The 20,000-nt window shown below is 35.0% G+C and overlaps 1 protein-coding gene across 3 annotated transcripts in view; it reads right to left on the bottom strand.

The window, feature by feature from the left end:
• The window catches only part of ZNF521 (zinc finger protein 521), a 307,436-nt gene that overhangs the window by 120,810 nt on the left and 166,626 nt on the right, over window positions 1–20,000 (bottom strand). For all 3 annotated transcript variants that reach the window (XR_001006888.1, XM_011988057.1, XM_011988056.1), the window contains one exon: window positions 15,252–15,336. Coding sequence is in view for 2 of the 3 variants with exons in the window: in XM_011988057.1 (XP_011843447.1) it covers window positions 15,252–15,336 (85 nt within the window). In the remaining variant the exon portion in view is untranslated. The remainder of the gene's footprint in view (window positions 1–15,251; window positions 15,337–20,000) is intronic.

Here is a 20,000-nt window from a genome sequence, read left to right as displayed (position 1 = left end):
AGATGTACGCATGTGACACACACACATGCACACGCACACATTTAAATACACAAAGAAGACTACAAAAATTTATTTTAGAAAAGGACCATAAAAATAGAACACCATAGTTACTGACAGAAAATCTGAATTAGAATTCTGAAATCAGTCATGCAAGTTAAGACCTTTGATGTATGTATTTTAAGGTTTACTTTATAACATGGTATGTGTTAGTTCAAGGTATAGATTATGTAAAACAGACTTTTAGAGAAAGTTAAAATAACCTTTTCATTTAGAGATGAAAGCCCTTTTTTTGCCCCTAAACAAACCCACAACACTTGGACGATTATAATTTTTTCTTAAAAGACACATGCACATGTAGTTTTAGTCAACGTATCCTTAATAAGGTAAGTGGAATTGTTTTAGTAACTAAAGAAGTTACAATTATCCTAAGTACCCTGGACATAGAATGTAATATAATAGATACTATTTCCAGGTTTCCAACATCACATTTATCCCATGTGATGGTACATTTCAGCATAATAATGCAGTGGTTCTGGCATACAGGAGACACAGAAATAATGTCAAAAGCAATTCTTCACATTTGGATCTCACCACATCAAGTGCAAACAGTGAACTTAAAACATGAAAATACAATTTGCTCCTTCTAAAGTATATGTTTTTATCTCTTGCAAAAAAAAAAAACAAAAACCCACATTTATTTCCAATGCCTCAAGGTAAAGAGGATGGCATCTATCATAAGTGCAGAGAATGTCTGAAGGATTTAGAAGCAATCTTTTCATAATGTTTCTTTGGGTGAGGAAGTGGAGTTATGAGTTACTCAAAATTCATAAAGATTATTAAGTTTACATCCTTACAGAAGATCTGCTGCTACTGTATTTCTTCACCATACTGCCAGCATCGCAGCCCAAAACGATTGAGAACCTGTCTCTGCTTCAGGAAATCCATCCATTTTGTGGTATCAGTGCTCTGCCGCATAAAATAAAGGTTCTGTCCCATTCAAAACAACAACAACAACAACGGCACAAATTACTTTCAGTGAAGCAGCCTACAGTATCTGCCCTGAATGCACGGTACTCATTCTATCCGTATTCCTTCATGTAAGTGGTTTTAACAGGTAAGTAAATTCCTATTTCAGCAGGTTTACTCCAGATTATCAGCTTGTATGTCTGTGCCTGCTGGGTTATTTGAATGATTACCCTATCCCCCAAAGGCCTCAGCTAGGACTGATTCTGCACCCACGGCAGTGATCCCTCACAGTAAGGAAGCCTCCCACACAACGGTCAGCCTTCCTGTTTGATAAATTCCAACCTTTCAGCTCATCTAAACTGAGCCTATGGGCTTCATGTTTTTCCTTCTTCCTCTTCGCTTAGGTCTATGCGAAGTTATGAAACATATTTTTCTAGTCCTCCCAGGAGCAAGGCCAGGTTCACAATTTGACCTCAGAAACACAGCAGTCCTGCAATGCCAGACAGCCTGATAGAACTGAGTATTAGTGCTCTCTGCCTGGCCCACACAAACCATAACATGCAGCATGGAGCAATGTTACTTATGGGAAATGACAAGCAATGGATCAGTGGGGGAAGAATAATGGGATTTAATCATGTAAAAACATCACAGGCACACAGCTCCCTTTCAACAAGCTGCCCCACTACAGGTGAGGGCACAATGTTCTTAGGAAACTAACCACCTATAATTTATAATGGAGCTGCCTAACCAGCTATTTTGATCAGATGAAGTTAAAGGATTCTTAACACACCCCGAGATTCTAGTTCCCATCAAGTCAATATGCCCCTGGAGAATGATTTTAAACATATGTGCAAAAATATCTACCTATGCATTGGATAGACGTCTTAGATGTATGAGGAATGATCCCAGGAACAGTTTTAGGCTCATATAAAAGACTGTCATCACAGACTAATTATAGACAGTGATACCAAAAAACGAAGGCTGACCCTGCAGTCTTATTTACACAATTTCCAGCCAGAGGGCTGGAATGTGGAGCCCCAGTGGGGGCATTTCTCTCTGAAACCCAAGGGCACCTGCATTAAAGAAACTGGTGTAAATGAATCCCTTTGCTCCATGACAGAAGAGAAGACACCAATACTTCAATTATCTTGATATGGAATACATGTGCTGACCTTCTTGAATTCTACATAATGAGATACAGTTACCTCTTATTTATTTATTATTATTATTGTTATAGTTTGCACTTTACCATGCATTCAATTAGAAGAAGGACATTTTGAGGCAAGAATGATATGCTCTTTGGACAGAAGGTAGTGATTCAAAAATTGCAAAACTTCAGCTTTCAAAAATAGCCTAAGTGACCTCTTGCAGTACTCTGACCACTCCGCAGCAAGCAGGAGGCAACCCCTGTGAAGAGCAAATTCTGGCAAAGTTCTCTCTTCACAGATGATGCACAGCTTAAGCTATAATGAGTTTTTGGGTTACAAATGCTGAACGCATTAATATTCCTTGATGATAATTATCACAGTATAAGCACCTTCCCCAATGTGAGTAGCATAAAGCAACTGAAGCAGCATTTTTACTATATTTGAAACAAGCTGGAAAATGGGATTTTCTACTCTTGTAACCTGAGGTCAACATACATCAAGCACTGCATATTAAACACACCTATATGTGACGCTCATTTTGCTTCCCTTCCCTTCTCCTTCATGTATACATAAAGCTATCTTCTTTATTCATTCTTTATTATGAAATTCTTGGTAGGAACATACATGTGATATACATAATCTCAAAACAAAATGTACTTCCATTGCATCATAATGAATCCTATGTTTCTTCTTATGAGAATACAAGTAGCAAATAAGATCAGTAAGCCGTGTTTTACAGATGAGATGTGTCTCTGTGCAGTTTGAATGAATACTGTGGTCACTGGCTGCATATAAAATAGGAAGAAAATTAGAGTCTAGCAAATAGGCTTCTAGAAGAATCAAACACACATTTCATATAAATCTGAACAAACGACCAGTCTTTACCTTTACACCTTCAAAACTAATAATACTGATAAGCATGGAAAGGTTTAAATGTGGATTCAGCCTACCAACAAGATGACAGTAATGAAGTCAGCATCTTATTTACTGGCAACATTTTTGCATAAGGCTCCCAGATACCAATTTTCATCCCAGATTAAAGGAATAATTACTGTTATTTGGGTAATAACTATCAAATATTATAGAAAAATTGACAAAGGTGGTCCATTATGCATCATATCCATATGTACAACAATATCTAATACTCATTATTTGCTCCAGCATACCCAAATTAAAGGCTGAAAAGATTCCATATACTATACCCCAATTTGATTTGATAATATGCTATGAATGGACTATAAATCAATTTTCCCTCATCTCTCTTCCTTCCCCTTCTCCTACTCAGTAAAAAAAAAAAAAGGAAATATTTATTATAAAGCTCAACTGATGTTAGGCAGCTTAAAATAATCACAATTAAGGTCTTCTTACTAACATGCTACAGTGTCAAGTTAGTACTCTATGTAATTAATGCTAACAGCATTTTGACTTAGTGACAAAATGAAAGCCAGTTTGAACCCTTAATCCAAAGAATGTAAATTGGTTGAGGTATTCAGTAGGTGGGAATCTGTTGAACTCATTTGTACCACGTTACCCTACACTTCATTTAGAAAATAAGCCATGCTACAACTGCCTCCAGTTCTCCAGCATCATTTTTACTTATGCGCTGCAAAAATGTCTTAAAATCCCATTTGAATAGATGGTAGGGTTATAAGAGAACCTTTACTAAATATTTAACAGTACTATTGGCGTATTAAACAGTATAATGTGAGAGCCATGAAAGCATGATCTACAGGGTCTGCCTTCTTCAACTTAATGCTGGTGCTCATTTGAAACACTCCACAAGCCCATTCATCAGCAGAACTGATGCATTTTAAAAAGTCCTCATTTACTAGCAGATAAATGTGGTTAGAGAACCTTTTTAGTGTAGAAATGACTGAAAACCTATTTGATTTTACTGTTCAAAATCTGCTTTACTATGGCTAGGGAAAAAAAAGATCCTCACGAAACATTTAAAAGGCCATTTTGAAATAATATGTAAAAGCTAAAGGAACATAGCTTTGAAACAGGTAGGGGAGGGTATATTTTTCACCAAAAATACATCAAAACAAGGCAACAGATTTATAGACAGCTGATACAGCACATATATTCATTGAATCTGGAAATAATATCTCAAGTACATATTATATAATGAGATTACCCACTGAGACTCTTGCCTGACTGTGACACTGTTGGCAGGTGACTTCATTTGCAACTACTCATAATTGCTTTTTTTTAAATGGGTGAATATTATTTTGTGTACATTAAGATATTTCTAATTACAATTATGCCTTTTGAATAAGTTAATAGAATATTTTAACCTGTCACAGTAGATAGAAAGCAGGAATTCTCTTTGACAATGTATTTCTTTTCTTGAACAGATATAATATAGACTCATTTAAAGAAAACCCCCTTTCTACTGGAGGCCTGCAGAGTTCACATTTATTCAGTAAACACTATAACAATGATTATCTGTCCTCCCAGTTCTCAGTGGAGACTCTTGCTTTTGAAAATGTCTTGTGGTGACTTACTAAATTCAGGCTATTTCAATTAGTATTACTGCACATTAAAAATTAATTGCATTACTGAGTGGATTAAGGTTTAAATTTCAATTCTACAGTATGTGCACTAGAAATGACAGCTAAAAATCAATGCTCTTTGGCCCACAATCGGAAGTGTGTGCGGTTGAATAGCGTGGGACTGGCGTCACCGGCCAAGCAGTTTTAAAAGACTTGATAGTTCTATTGAAGGTGTGTCAGTTCTAATCCTGGATTTTAGTTTGAATGCTGCGCAGTAGCCCAGCCTCAGAGAGAGAAAAACAAAACAACAGCTGCACTAACAATTTGAAAACAAAAATGGACACAGGTACTAAAATTATGACAACAAAAGGAGTAATAGTGCCCCTAAATACACATCTAATTATCCCTTGGTTAAAAGCTTGTTCACAATTCTGTTCAATAACAGTGAAGAATCTCTGACTTCAATCTACATTATTTTGCTATTAGTTACTGGGTAAAAACAGTAGATCGGGGCAGGCAACAGGCTATTTTGTAAAGAAAACAACTAGTGTATACAATATTCATAATGACTTTATCTATGTCTTAAGGAAACCCAAAAAGATACCGAAAATACAAATCTTTTCTTTAAGAAATAATCCCATCGAGACCTCTATTTTAAAATGAATTATTAAACCTCTTCGGGGAAAGGGACAAATTAGGATGGGCAATAGTTGATCATTTTGACTACAGATTTATAACATCTATACAAAATGGGTGAAAAGAAATGTGTCACTTTTATTTATTGGAAATTTGTTCTTTTAAGAAGATGAAGATGAGAGACATTATAAATGAAGTCAACAAAGAGGCATCGATAAAGAACTGCAAAACCACCCAGGGTATCTGGTTTTGGAACTGAATGGTGATTGGTATGTGCATAAGAGAAAAAAATGATGTCTGCAGTGTTTCTCAAGATCCCCTCCGTGTTGCACCGGTGGCCAACAGCAAGTTCGGCAGCAAGAGAGTAAAGAAGATGGGAAGTAATAATAACAATAAAAAGAATAATCTGGTGCAAATGGACCCCAAGGTGTAGTTGTCATCCCTGTGCAACAATCACCCTTCACTGCAATTTACTGATGTTGCTTCATTACAATACAGCATATAAAGGGGCAATGCACAAAGTCACTATTTAAAGCCACATGGTTAGAAGCAGTGCATCCCACCCTAGCAGGCACTGTTATGGGAGCTAAGTCAGATTGTTCAAAAGTGAATTGACCTGTAAAAAAAAAAAAAAAAAAAAACCAAAGAGGTGAAACCTGAATGCAGCATGGTGCTAAATTTGGGGAGAAAGAGAAGCAAATATAGCAGGAAAAAGTGTTTCCTTAGTGAAATATTAAAGAGATCCCAAATTAATCTGAATTAAAACATCCTTTGAGAGTGTAACAACTTGTGGCTTTGCTAAAAGGAAAAGATAAAGAAAATGATGTTTCCTGTTTGGAAAATATAAACAGGCTCTCTATTTTCTATTTTCATCCCTCATAAAATGAACTGAAATCATGTTTCTAGGTAAACATGACACTGTAAATTCAGGTTAATATGACTGAAAAGAGAGAACGACTGATTCTTCTAATTTTTGCCTGCCGTAATTGAAAGTCTTACTTTTCAGTCAGTGCTCAAAAGATGCCGAGGCAATGTGTTACGGGGAAAAAAAGAGATTCTCTCCTCACCAAGGATCATTGAGTATGTCATTGGTTAATTCTTCCTCTATGCTTCTCATTAGCATTACCCTCAAGTTTCTGGTTATCATATCCGAAATATTAAGACATAATAACTACGAAGGTGCAGATAATTGGATATTAACCAGAACATACTTGACTGGGCAGGAGGTAGAGCCCTGCTTAAACTAATCCTGAAATATATTAATCACCAATTAATGAAAAGGTTTCAAATTCATTTCTATTATAGAACACCTCCGAGTATCTAAGCTTTTTCTAACAAAATGACTTGGAATAACAGGGTAGAAATAAGAAATACAGCCATCTGATGATGGCTTGAATTAATTCTTTACAGCCTGTTGTCAGGTAATCATGAAAACTATAGTTAAAGCCTTACTTACTCTTTACAAAGTCTGATGAAAAGAAGGAACTCTTTTCAAAGTTCAGTGCCCTCTGTTTAATATTCCAAATTTATCCCTTCAAATAACAGAGCCATAGCTAAATATTTCATCAGAGAGCTGTCAGAATATTATCCAAGTCTTCCACCTCTAGACCTTCAGCTCAATAACAGATGTACTCTTAAAACATAAAGCCAATTAATGGAAGCCTGGAGAACTCCAGTGAAGATATGCTGTATACACAGTGAACACTCCATGATACTAGGTTGATGAATTAAGAGATAAAAACCTTGTAGAGTAGAAAATGTCACCCGCCACTTACTTACATGGAAATAAAGTAATGCTAAGAAAAAAAAAAAAGAAAGAAAGAAAGAAAGAAAGAAAAGGAAGAAGAAAACATAAAGAGGAACAAATGGAGAAGAAAAGTCATACTTCTGCATGTTCCATGTGGCTGCAAGATTGTGTCTGATATGTACGTCTAACAGGCGTTTCATTAGTTTGGTTTAAAAAGCCTCACTATGTTCTGTGGAAAAACTCGTACAAGTGCTCGCTAAGTTAGATAAATCGCTAGAAAAACGCCATTCATCTTAAAGAAAAAAGCAAAATTTCTAAGAACATTATTTTCTTAAAGAACAATGTTTTCTTAAAGTATGAAAAGAGACTGTTATCTCTTTTCATACTTAAAAGATGCAGTTCCCCAAAACTCTGAAGAAGACTCACATTTTTATGTCAGAGGAAACAAGGCATCTGAATTAATACAATGCAAGTGTGAACTTAAATGATACCATTTCTCTATTTCTCCTGCCTTGATTCACTTAATTTGATGAAATAGTAAGAAAACGCTTGTTATCTCAGAGTTTATTTTTTTAATTCTGTTGTTTGTTGACTTTAATTTTAATAACTCTTAAATAAGCACTCACAGCAGATGGACTTAAAATATGCTGGCAAGCAGGCCCTTTTATCAACAATTTTGCCATAGAAATACACAAACATTTCAATGGCTCTTCATTAGCAAACAAATCAACAAGTGATATTTTAATGCATGACTTTATTCCATCTCTGTGGGGACTGCAGTTGAGAGTGTGATGTACAGTACAGAGAAAGGAATCATCAGCCACAATGTCCCAGGGCTCTCTCCATTGAGGACTTCGCAGCCTCTGCTTAAAGACTGCATTTAATTGACTGATAGACAGTAGCTTCTTTGTTCACAGAAGACAGCGAAGTAATGGCAGCTTGAAAATCGTACCATCTACAGGGTCTCCTGAGACTAGTAACAGGGGGATATGTGTCAGGAATAAATAAATAATCTAATTATTAAGCCACTTCCTGTCAAGTTAACTCCAATTTGTTGGCTTTTGAAGGCAACAAAACGAGGCATTTTTCCTCATTATGCTTCTCTTTTTATACCAGTGGTAATCACAGGCGGATTAAAGGGTGCCTGATTGGTTTTTTTGTCAAGGAACTGAGAAGCAGCCAACAGTACAGAAAAACAGAGTTGGGGTTAGAAGAAATTTCATGCTTGTCTCCTTTCCAGCTCCCTAACAGCCCACACGGCTGCCCCATACAGAGCTGCCAGCTGTACAGCAAATGTGTACCCCTCCAACTGAGGCCTACCGGGCCACAGGCGCCATCCTGAGAGCTGTGAGATACCTTGCAATCTTGGCAGGTAGCTACTGCTGTCATAGGCATAATTCTAAAGGTGACCTACGAAACCCCATCAGCTCACCAAATGCAACAATATGAGCAGCTGAAGTTCGACACCCACTCTCCATATTGGCTCCCTTTCCTTTGTTTACTGCTATTAATGGCCCTGAAACTAGGAAATAACCTATGGAAATAGGTCATCGGAGACCTTTTTCTTTGATGTGTGTGAACCGATTCTGTGGAAATAGGTCACCACCCGTGTGTGTGCATGGGCAAGCAGGAATGTGCAGGGATCTATATCTTTTTAGGTATTGCTGATGACTTTTAGTGCCCTCCATTTGGAAATGCTTTGCAACCTTCATTCAGAAACAGATACCCACGTCTGATAATGAACATATCAAAGAGTGAGTGAAAAACCAACACATTGGTGGTGTATTCTACAGGAAGTCAAAGGTGAGGACACAATGAGGTCCAGAAGCCCTGCCATTGTATGTCAGCCAGTCACATGGCCGTATCCAACTGGTAGGGCCTCTCTTCCTAGCGTCTCTGTGCTGAGCCTAGGAAGACAGGCTGGCATCCAGTAATTTGAGAACAACATTTTTCTGAAGCCCCTTTAGGAGCAGTGTGTTCTAAAGAGTAATAAGACGTGGAATCTTCGATCTATGGCCTCAGCCACAATCCTCAGCCTCACAGAAAATTAACATCACAAGAAATGTCTAGCAGGCTATCTTTGGGGTTTATAAATGTAAAAATACACTAACTGCCAGTGTTTTTTATTCTTGTAAATCAAAACTGCTAGACGCAAGCTAAAACACATGATTTGTCTTTTAATAGCTTAACCCTGAAATTGAGTGACAGACCTGAAGATTTTATCCCAAGTTCCTTAAGAAATGAGAATCCAAAGAATCACGATGAGCTCTTAAAAACTCTGCCTTCCTCCAAAAAGTCATTTTTCTTTGAGTTTCTTTTAAATTGTCTTTGTTTTTAGGAAGGCTGATCATATGGAGCCTTGGTAAGTTCCTGTGGCCCCTCTTTGCACTCGGTAAGCAGTACAGCTATGTTATATTTATGCCCGCGTATGTCCTTTCTAAATACATCTTGAATTTTTGCTAAATTGTGCAGATAATTAAACCCTCTTCATATTTACAGTCTGCTTCATTGGTACCATGAATTCTGTTTTCAGTTACTGTCTGCAAATTCCCTCTCTGAACAATTTCATACTAAGCAATAACACTTCATTTTACATAAGTTTTATCTGATGTCCCCATACAGAGCTGCCAGCTGTACAGCAAATGTGCGGTTCTCAAACTGAGGCCTACCAGGCCACGGGCTCCATCCTGAGATCTATAAGGCACCTTGCTGTCATTGGCAAGCGTTCCCTGCTATCTCTGTGACCATCACTCCACACTGCACACAACTTAAAATCATCTGATTATTAGAATTTGTGGCCCACACTTCATTTTATCCTTTATTTAATCTATCCCCAGATCACACATTTGTTTAAATGTTTTGGCTGGTTTACAAATCATGCAGCCATCTGCACAGTAGGTGTGACACCATTTTTTAGACAAAAGTTACGTTATAAACAAAGATAAAGTCATTTGAAATGCTTTGGTGTTCGTTATTCTGCCTGGTTCACTTGGACCAACTCTAAGAAATAAATAGAATTATCTGTGTAAATCGATGAACATCTATGAAAAACAACACCCAGCAGAACGCCCAGCTTGCTCCATTACCTACGTTAATATCATGACAGCTGAGGAGAGATGACCTGGCCCACTTCTCATCTCTCCTGTACAGATGGCTATTAAAGAGAAAGTATCCCTTTTGTATGGTCCATGTAGAAACCCTTTATGGGCTTTTCAAATAAGCCAGCATTGCCCACATGAGGGTAGCTTTCTGTTACCATTAAACTGCCCAGATTTCATCTTTTTTAATCCAGCTCTTGATGAAATAAGCCAGTGTTTTATCATATTTAACACCAAATGCTTGTTTCTTAATTCTCTGAATTTTGTAAGCAATCAAATAAAGATGATTTTTTTTAAAAAAAGCGTTCAGTCATCTTCTCATTTAGAATGAATGTAAATCAAGAGTCCAAAATATCTCAATGATTTTGAGCTTCTTAGGATAGCATGGAGATTATAAACACATATGTATACCCACACATATAGGCATTATTGTTGATCCATTTCTATTCATTCTTTTGAAACCAGTCAGTGAAAGTAAGAGTTTAAAGGGCAACGTGGACCTTTCTCTTCCATATATTTGGATATTTTCCCTTAGGACATAAAATCCTAAACTACTATGGACCTCAAAATACTGGTTTTAGTCTTTTCTAAAGCAAGTGCACTCAAGCTGAAATGCTTCAGAGGTGATACTGAATGCCACAAAACGATAATGAAGATTAGTCTCATAGTACACCACCCACTAAAGAAATGAAAGGAAAACAATGCCATTTGTGACCTTGGGCACCAAACAAATTGCAGGATGTATGAATGCCACCTGCCACAGAACAGACTACAATTTCACCACACTGTTAAGAACCGATTTACTCATTCTTGATGCCTTGACATCAGTGATATATATCACATGTAACACAACACATAGAGTACATATCTTCCCACATATGCTGGAGAAGAGCTTAATCTTTTCCTGGTGTTTTGAAAATCGTGATTATCTATAAAATACTGAGTATTTATTAGAGATATAAATACAAAGTCAGTATCTTTGCATCAGTGTTTTCCTACTAGCTATCCTTTACAATCCCAAATTCTAGCTCTGCTTTTCTAAGAGATAAATATATTTGCTTCTTCAAAATGCTAACATTACACTTGATCTATCTAGGACATGTTTATTAGCTACCATTTCTGGATTTTCCTATCTTTAACAAAATGGGGTATTCTGACACTTAGAACAATTTAGCCATTACAACACTGGTCTTTCTAAACAGATGAAAAAAAATAAAATTTATTAAGTAACCATTTCTAAGTATATTATTAAAAATAATCCTTATGTAAAAGGCTTGTACCTAGTCCATTCATTTTCTCCATCCATGAACTTTGAAAGGGACGGCTGGAAATGGCCATAGCTATATACTGACTACTTGTCCTCCAAAGCCCACAACTATAGTAATCAATTCCAAGGATAATGGTATTTCTCCCCTTTGATCATTCCTTTGTCAAGCTGACTGGCCTTCGATGGTGAGTGTACTGCTGGTTGTCTACCACCAGCCGCTCGCAATTTGCTCACTATGTTTCATGAGACAGTTGTTTGTGGCTGTTTGGAACACATTTGTCTCTTTGGGGATTTATGCGCTAGTTGCAATGCCAACCTCCATAGTGATCGAAATTTCTTTCTAACTAAAATAGATAATTAGAGGCTGGTAATTATTGGTCAAGAATTATCAGAGTGAAAAAATTAAGCTTCTCATAAATAGTTCTTGGCAATGTCATCTCTTTATATTATCTCATGCCTAACAGCCCTTTATTCAGAGCACTTACAAATTTACTCTACGCTGTTGAGCCTCATAATTTTATATGAGGCAATCCCTTTGCTGGGTTAAACACATTTAAATTCTCTTGTTTCATCTCTATTTGCACTAATCCATACCAAAGAATAATAATAATAACAGACAGCTCAAAGAGGAAAATAACAATAAATATTTACTATGCTGATAGAAAAGAGAAGGGTGAATAGGAAATTAAAGCACCTAATACATCCTGGTATCTTGTTGTATTCTCAGGTCAAAAGCCAACATAAACTATGTGAAAAGAACAAAGGAAGAGAGGAAAAATTTTCTTATTGGCACAGATCTTTAAAGAGGGAAATCTTTTCCCCAGGAAAGCTGTTAAAATGTTTTGTAGCTCTTTTTCTGTGTGTGTAAAGAAGAAAAGAAACCCCTGAATAGTCACTGGTCTGATTTCTTACTGAAACTGTGTCGAAATGTGGTGAAGAGGGAGGTTTTCTTTTTTTCCTTAATAGACATAAGTCAATTCCCTAGTGCATTTTTATCGAGTAATTATTCTTGCAACTCAGACCATGTGTCCACACCTTGCTGCAAAACCACACTTAAGAAGAGCACCTCCGGTATGTACCTGGTGGAAACATTGATGGTTTCCCTTTCACAAATGTCCCTGGTCAACAGCCTGAGACCAGCACATCCAGAAAGATGTGTGGTGGTTGCTTGACACTGAGATTGCACAAAAACATAGGTGCCACAGAAGCAAATGCAAATGACTTGAGTAAAGAAGGAATTTAAAGTTACACCTCATTGGGTCATCTGTAGGTCTTGTTTTCCATCAGGTGACATAATCCTTCCTCTACATTGATTGAAATGTAAAACAGAATCTGCAAGAACACTATATACCCTCTTAACAAAAGGAGTAAGAGGCTTTTCAGATAGTCCCTAATCCCCCTTCCTCTACTGAATGTCTAGTTGAGATTATTTTTTGATTAGACAAAAAACACACACAGATATACAGCCTAAAAATACCTACCCTCAATGGAGGAATTTTAGCCAACAAAATAATGCTGCCTGCCTCATTTGAAAGACTAAATAGCACATTAGAATTCTAAAAAGGGGTATCAGCCTTTGTGACGCCCTTCATTTTTGCGTTCTCTCTCTCTAGATACTAACAGCACAAATAGGGTGTAAGGACTTGGATGCATGGTCAACAGATAAAACAATTAAATGGATGCTACTCATTTATTTAGGCCTCAAGTGCAAGAGAATTACATATTTTTATTATTAAAAATGGCATGAATATTAAATAACTAGACCCTCTGTGCAAAGGAATGGAATGTGCTTCTCTGATGAAAGGTGAATTGTTAAATGCTCAGGTCCCAAGAGGTGAGTGTCTTATTAATCCACTATAAGGTAGAAGGGAAAAAGCCTTGGGAAAGCACTAATGATGCAAGGAATATAAAATAAGTACAAACAGGAATGATACAAAGCAATTTAAAAAGAAGACAAAACAAACTGATTAATGTTTATAGGCAAAATGATACTAAAATTGGAAAATCAAAAAGTACCGTTATGCTGAACATTCAATAGAAATTCTAAATGTGCAAAAGAGTATTAACATTGTGGTGAAAATATATTCAACATATTCATCTGAGTACTGGGCAAATAAATCCAGAAACAAAAATAAGTTTACATTGAATAGAACTAATAAGAAGCATGACCACAAAACTTCACTGAATTTCTCATGAACTGCAAACTTCTAAGAACTGCTTTCATTCAAGCCTATCTAAAAGAGCAGCATGAGGTAGAATCATGAATGACTGCCACCAACACAGTCTACTCAAGAAATAAAGAGACGGGAAATATTAACATTTATCATTTGGCAGGAATTCATTTTTTCTAAGCCACTCCTCTCCTCTAAAAAGCTGTTTTAAAAGTTTACATAAGGTATTTTTCACATTCTCAAACAGAAGGGAATTTCAAGGAAACATCTGAATCTCTCCTACGTGTTGCCATTATCTTCTAATCACTCACTAAAGTTGTCAACGCTACTGTCACATTGAAGGATATACTATTTAATATAGGTGAAATCACTAATAATATTAATACTTAAATCTGGAAAATGTAGAGATAAATTGATCAGTATTTTAGCTGCTATGTATAAGTTCCATTTTGCACAAATAAGCTCTTAGTCGTTTATAAGCAACAACTGCCTACTTATCATTTGAAAACCATAAAGCACATCCTATTGAAAAATTATCAATTTTCCAACATGCTTTTGAATTTATCTTCATTAATTTATATCAGAAAAATGGAAGTTTTGTTATAGTTTTAATGATCAGAAATGACAGGAGAACAACCTTCCACAAAGCATTCTTAGAATACTTCTAATTAGTATACAATAAAACTGGTTCCTCCCTGAAAACAAGTTCATAGTCTCAAATGTTGAATTTTCTTTCCTGTCTTATAGAGTTTCATCATAGGAGAGTATGAGGTTAATTTGACTTTTTAAATATTATAATTATTTATGGTATTATGAAATACCATGAAGTGAGTATGAAATAAAAAACTCGTAGTATAAAAAACACAAATGAATAACAAGAATAGCATAAAGTAATAGCAATTGTCATTTTACTAGTAGAAAAATGATCTGCTTGATAAAGTTTAATTGGCTGGTAAAATGCTTAGTGTTATTACTAAGTGCTTATCAAATTAAAAGACATAGGCACTAATCCGTGAGGAATTAAGAAATAATGGGACAATATGAATAGGTTAAAAAAATATCCTCTTAGTTTTAGCCCATGTGATACATGCAAAATCCTAAAAACCATGGCCTGGAGTAACTTCAGAAATCTTTCCCCAAACCACTTTTATAACAATCTACGGAAAATTTGGTGGGGAATAAAAAATGATTACTGAATTCTTTACATGATCTTTATGATCATGATTATTTCCAGGCTGTTGAAACCATACATATAAAACTATTTTATGGCTATTTAAATTATTTATGTTTCCCTATCACAAAAACTCACTACTTCAGATTTTGATACAAAGATGCTTAAGCAACACACAGCAGTGCCATTACCATAATAACTTCTGAAATTAAAACCTGTCTAAAACTCTACGGAAAGCTAACATCCAGTTCATTAACCATTCCTGTTAGTTTTCAATAATGCAAAAATGATTAGAAGTTTAATTTGTTAATCACCTGTGTTTTGACTGGCAGTAGATATATAATCCTCTGCAGAAGTCTAAACTAGCCCTTGCAGAAAATAAAATGTGCTAATACCTTATCAGGACTAATAACAGAAATTAAAAAAAAAATCAATCATGCCGAGGAACACCATTGATGGTTGAACAATTAATTCATCTTTAACTCTGTTTAATGGTGATATACACAAGTAGAAGAAACATCTATCTGTAATAAGGTTTAGAGTGTCACTCACCAATCATGTGATTTGCAACATGAACCTGAATATCCCATTCATTGTAGAAAACCATCTGACACTTGATGCATTGATAGGTCTTCTTCTGAGAAAACAAGTATAAACAGAGTTACTTAGACACGTGGACTCTTAATTATTTCTTTGTTTAAAAAACATTTTTCTGAGATGCTGGTCTTACCTATGTTGCTAAGAAACAAACTAAACTACAGGGCCACTTGGCCCAAGTTCCACAAATTCCCTACTTACACCTTATGGCTTGATCCCAACACCACATTTTCATTTGCAGACATTTAGAAGAAAGAGAAGCACATAATTATGGCATAATATATTTTTAAAGATCCCTAAACTCAAAAACAGAAGGTTTTTAAAACCAGAAGTATTACAGAAATACAGTTTTAAAAAACATGAGTATTAAAAAAAAACCTACAGAGTTTCAGAATCCAATGTCTTTGAAGATCAGGCACAATTTCATTCTGACCAATATAACTAGGTGTTGCTTCTAGATATCCATAAGTAATACGGCTAATAAGTTAAGATTCACGGATTCCAGCTAAAATATTTAGAGATATAATTTTTAGCTAAAGTCTACAATTTAAATGATGTTTTAGACGCTGCTAAGTATTAGCATTTAAATATGTACTTCATCCTATTAAGAAATAGTATCATAATGAACATTCTAACACTATTTTATCATTTTACACAACAGTCCTGTGAAGTAGATAGAGCAAGATTTTTATTACAATTCTTATAGCATAAATGAAGAAACTGAGGTCCAGAGAAATAGAAAGATTTGCTTGATGTCACGGTGCCGTACAGCTGGGAAGAGAAATACGTTCTTTTGACTCTAAATGCTGGTAGGCTCTCTGATTTCTGAACCATAAAGCAGCCATTATAATTTTACATCTTTATTATTGAGTCCCAGTACCTATGAGATGAACTCAATAAATAGAGTATTAGTTGTGTTTTCCAGAGCACATACTTACATAACTTCCCTTTTGATGAATCTTAATATTTGTAATTAAAAACCATGTTGGAAGACAAAATAAACCATTATGAAAATAATCCATTTTTAAAATGTCCCAAACATGAGAAAATTACATTTGTAAAATCACACAAATGACATTTTCTTACAAGCATTTTTTACAGAATTATCGTTTCATTTGAAGTCATATAAAATTGTCTTACAAATGGCATTAATAACGAAATACTAGCCTGTAAATTACAATCAATTTGAAGGAACTGAAGTTCTTTAGAACTTAACAAAATCAAAGTTAAGCACAAACATTTAGCATAATTCATTTGAGATTTAAAATTATAAATGCCATTAATATAATTTTTTCCTAATTATTGTAATTTAACATAATATTTTCTTCTGCAACAGTGAACAATATTCTTTGTAAACCACACAAGTATAGGCATATTTCCACTGGAGGCTGTCTAAATTATCTGACGGTCTTTGTACATTAGGCATATTGCGAACTATGTGCTGAATCTAAATCTAACACGGACTTCAAACACCCTGACAATCACCAAGGAAGATTTACTACACTGAGCTGTTTACAAGATGCTTTTGATGGTGACATATAGAGCAACATGTGTTACGTAAATAACATCTATCCCTTTTTTAACAATATTTCCCTTTAGAACTAGTTAGAAAATATTTCTTACTCCCTGATGACCTACATTATATATTGTTTATTAGCATACTTCTAGCATTATTCCTGATATGTGACCTTGCTGAAAAACAAAGAAACATAAACTTAATGGCTAGTCTTTTCTCTTGTTAGCACAGTAAAACATGCAATATGTCGAAAACTGTCTCCAAAAATGATGACTGATGAATATGTTGGCAGAATATACTAGGGCTTTTTTTTCCTAGTCTAATAATAAAGAATAAAACCATTTCAAAAGCCAAAATAATAAAATGCCAGCACTTACTACTGTCTTCAAAATGAACTGACACATGTAAGTTTTCTTTTATCATCGAATGAAAATGCTTTTGCCACTACTGATAATTCAAACATTAATTCTCTCCACTCATAAAACAGTGTCTAAAATGCTATGTTATATATTTTTATTAAAAAAGCCATATTCTTATCTATAAGCTCCTAAATTTACGGCTAGATAAGAATTTACTGTGATCAAAAACAATGAACTGTGATTTTAAAATACTGAAGCTTGAACTCTACTTCACCATATTTTTCACATTTCCCAAATACAAAGCCATGATATGCAAATTGGTATGTGTTAAAGGTTTTCTTTTTAAAGGCAGGATATAAAATTCATTTTTACCCTCAGTTTTTAAAACGGTGATGTTAAATGACCTTTAAAGCATCTTTCATTATAACTATAGATTCTTTGCAAAATATTGGAGAGATCCCTGCACACCTGTACACCATCTTTAAGTAAAGGGATTATAACCTCTGAACAGTGTCAGCCTTGGGGAACTCATTCCCTTGGAGGTAAATTTATTCCACCTCTGTATGGCTAAAATTATGAGAGAATTCTTCCTAATTCTAGATCCAAATCTGCTTTTTCTGCCACTTTCACCCATTGGCCCTAACTCTAAGCTCTGGTACTACACAAAGAAGAGGTTGAATCCATTGTCTAATATGACAATTACATGAGCCCCTTTTCAGACGGAACATAGGGGCACAATGTAAGAAACGAATTACCTCCCATCCTGGTTACCTATCTCCAGGTCAATGTTTTAAGAAATAGAACCCCAAATGAAGCTTGATATTCCAGGTATGATCTGACCCTTGCAGAGTACTTGAGGATTGTCACCTCCCTTAGGACAATTACTTACATTTATATAAAAGACAACAAAAAAAGTCAAGTGAGATAATTTCTTTTAAAAGCAGATAAAAGTAGAAACAGAACTTCCATTGTTTGGGCCCCAGATTGGCCTTTATCAACGCTTAAGTTGTCAATTTACTTGAAATGCTAATTTAGTACATTTTTAAAAGAGACTTTTTTTTTCATTAGCCTTTTTAAATGTGCTACTTGGGAGTGGGATTGTCATTTCCTGATTGTTCTCTTTTGTTTTCTGATACTGATAGATGTAATTATCAAGGATACAACTTTTTCCTAGCACCTCATTATTTTTGATTGATTTTGAGAACAATTTAAATGTGCCTTTTTGACATTCTTGTTTTCAGTTACACTCTGGGTAAGGTACTCAGAGACTTTTTAAAAAGAACATCTCATAAATTAAAAAAAAAAATGATTAGAGATGCTTAATAATATAGTTTTAAAAAATTATTCTGATTAACCCTGTTACCCTCCATTCCATCCATTAGGACTCAGACTTCGCATTCAGTCTTACCAAATTTTAAAAAGTAATTTAAAATAATAATTATTAAAACTTATACTTTGTAGAAATCAAACTGCTTTGATTTTTTACCAAAATACTGAATGGATTTTTAAAAAATCAGTGCATAGTAATCCTCTAAAACAGAAATGAAAAAAAATTAAGTTGTTACCATGGGAGGTGACTATTACATCAATTTCTTTTTCTGAAAATTGGCAATGAAAGGGTCAGAAGCACCTTGCTTTTTTTAGGAGGAAGTGTAGGTCGTGCCTATTTGATGAGTGAAAGCTTTTCTTTATAGAAGAATGACAGCAGAAGGGGTGACAAAATTAGATATTCACCATTTTGCAATGCCAAATAACATGGTTCAGGATAATCACTAACGGATGCTGAAACTAGTGGAAGACAGGTTATTCTGAGATACTCAAATTTCATCCTTTGATCATTGCAAAGCGAACTATATATCTTTACAATAAATTTAGCTAATGGTAATTACTCTAACCAGACTATTTAGCTTAATACCATTAAGAATGGAAATGACGTGACCTTGTGTGCCTCTCAATGAGTTGCAATATGAAGTATACATCACCAATATAGTATCTTATCTAAAATGTGTACTTGAATATAATTAAGTCTTTAGGCCTAACAATCCAGTTTTCAGTAAATACAGGGATAGGGGAACAAATATTACTATGAGAAAAAAATGCAAATCCAGAATATTCTTTCAGAGAAATGGCCTGTTGTCTTCAAAAAGGGAAACAACTATTACTATGAGGGAGAAAAAAACCCCTCAAATCCAGAATATTCTTCAAAAGAAATGGCCTATTGTCATGGGGAAAAAAAGTGAAGAGATGAAAGAGACTGAAGAAGACTTGAGTAAATGTAATGTGTGGGTCCTGATTTTGGGGGAGGGGGCTGAAACAGCTCTAAGGCGGCTTTTGAGGCAATTGAGAATAATTTAGATATCAATCTGACTATTAGCTGATTATTAGATGCTATCAGGACATTACTGTTACTTTTAGATGTGATAATGGTATTGGGGTCATGTGGGTAAACACTCTTTTTGGTAGGAGATGCATACTGAGTATTTATAGGGATGAAATATTTGCAATTTACTTTCAAAAGTTTCAAGAAAAAACATACATAGTCATATATAAGTAAATGGCTACATGTTAACCATCATAAACTCTAGTTGTATACGTGAACATTTTCATAATAAAAACTGGAAAAAATGAATAGAGTAATTCATAACATGTAGTTTTTAGAAGCTCAGCTTAACCCCTGATTCACCTCCGCTATTCACTTTAGACTCCCATACTTGATATGCACCAAAACTAATTTGCACTTAGTTGTTTTAAGTAGCTTTGCAAACATTTTGGTATTTGTTTGTGAAGTTCTTTTTCCTTTTTTTTTTTTTTTTTTTTGTTTACATAAAT

The sequence above is a fragment of the Mandrillus leucophaeus genome, unplaced genomic scaffold, assembly GCF_000951045.1.
Source record: "Mandrillus leucophaeus isolate KB7577 unplaced genomic scaffold, Mleu.le_1.0 Scaffold322, whole genome shotgun sequence".
NCBI classification, from domain to species: domain Eukaryota; kingdom Metazoa; phylum Chordata; class Mammalia; order Primates; family Cercopithecidae; genus Mandrillus; species Mandrillus leucophaeus.
The sequence above is the reverse complement of the archived record's forward strand: the minus strand, read 5'-3'. Positions and strand labels throughout refer to the sequence as shown.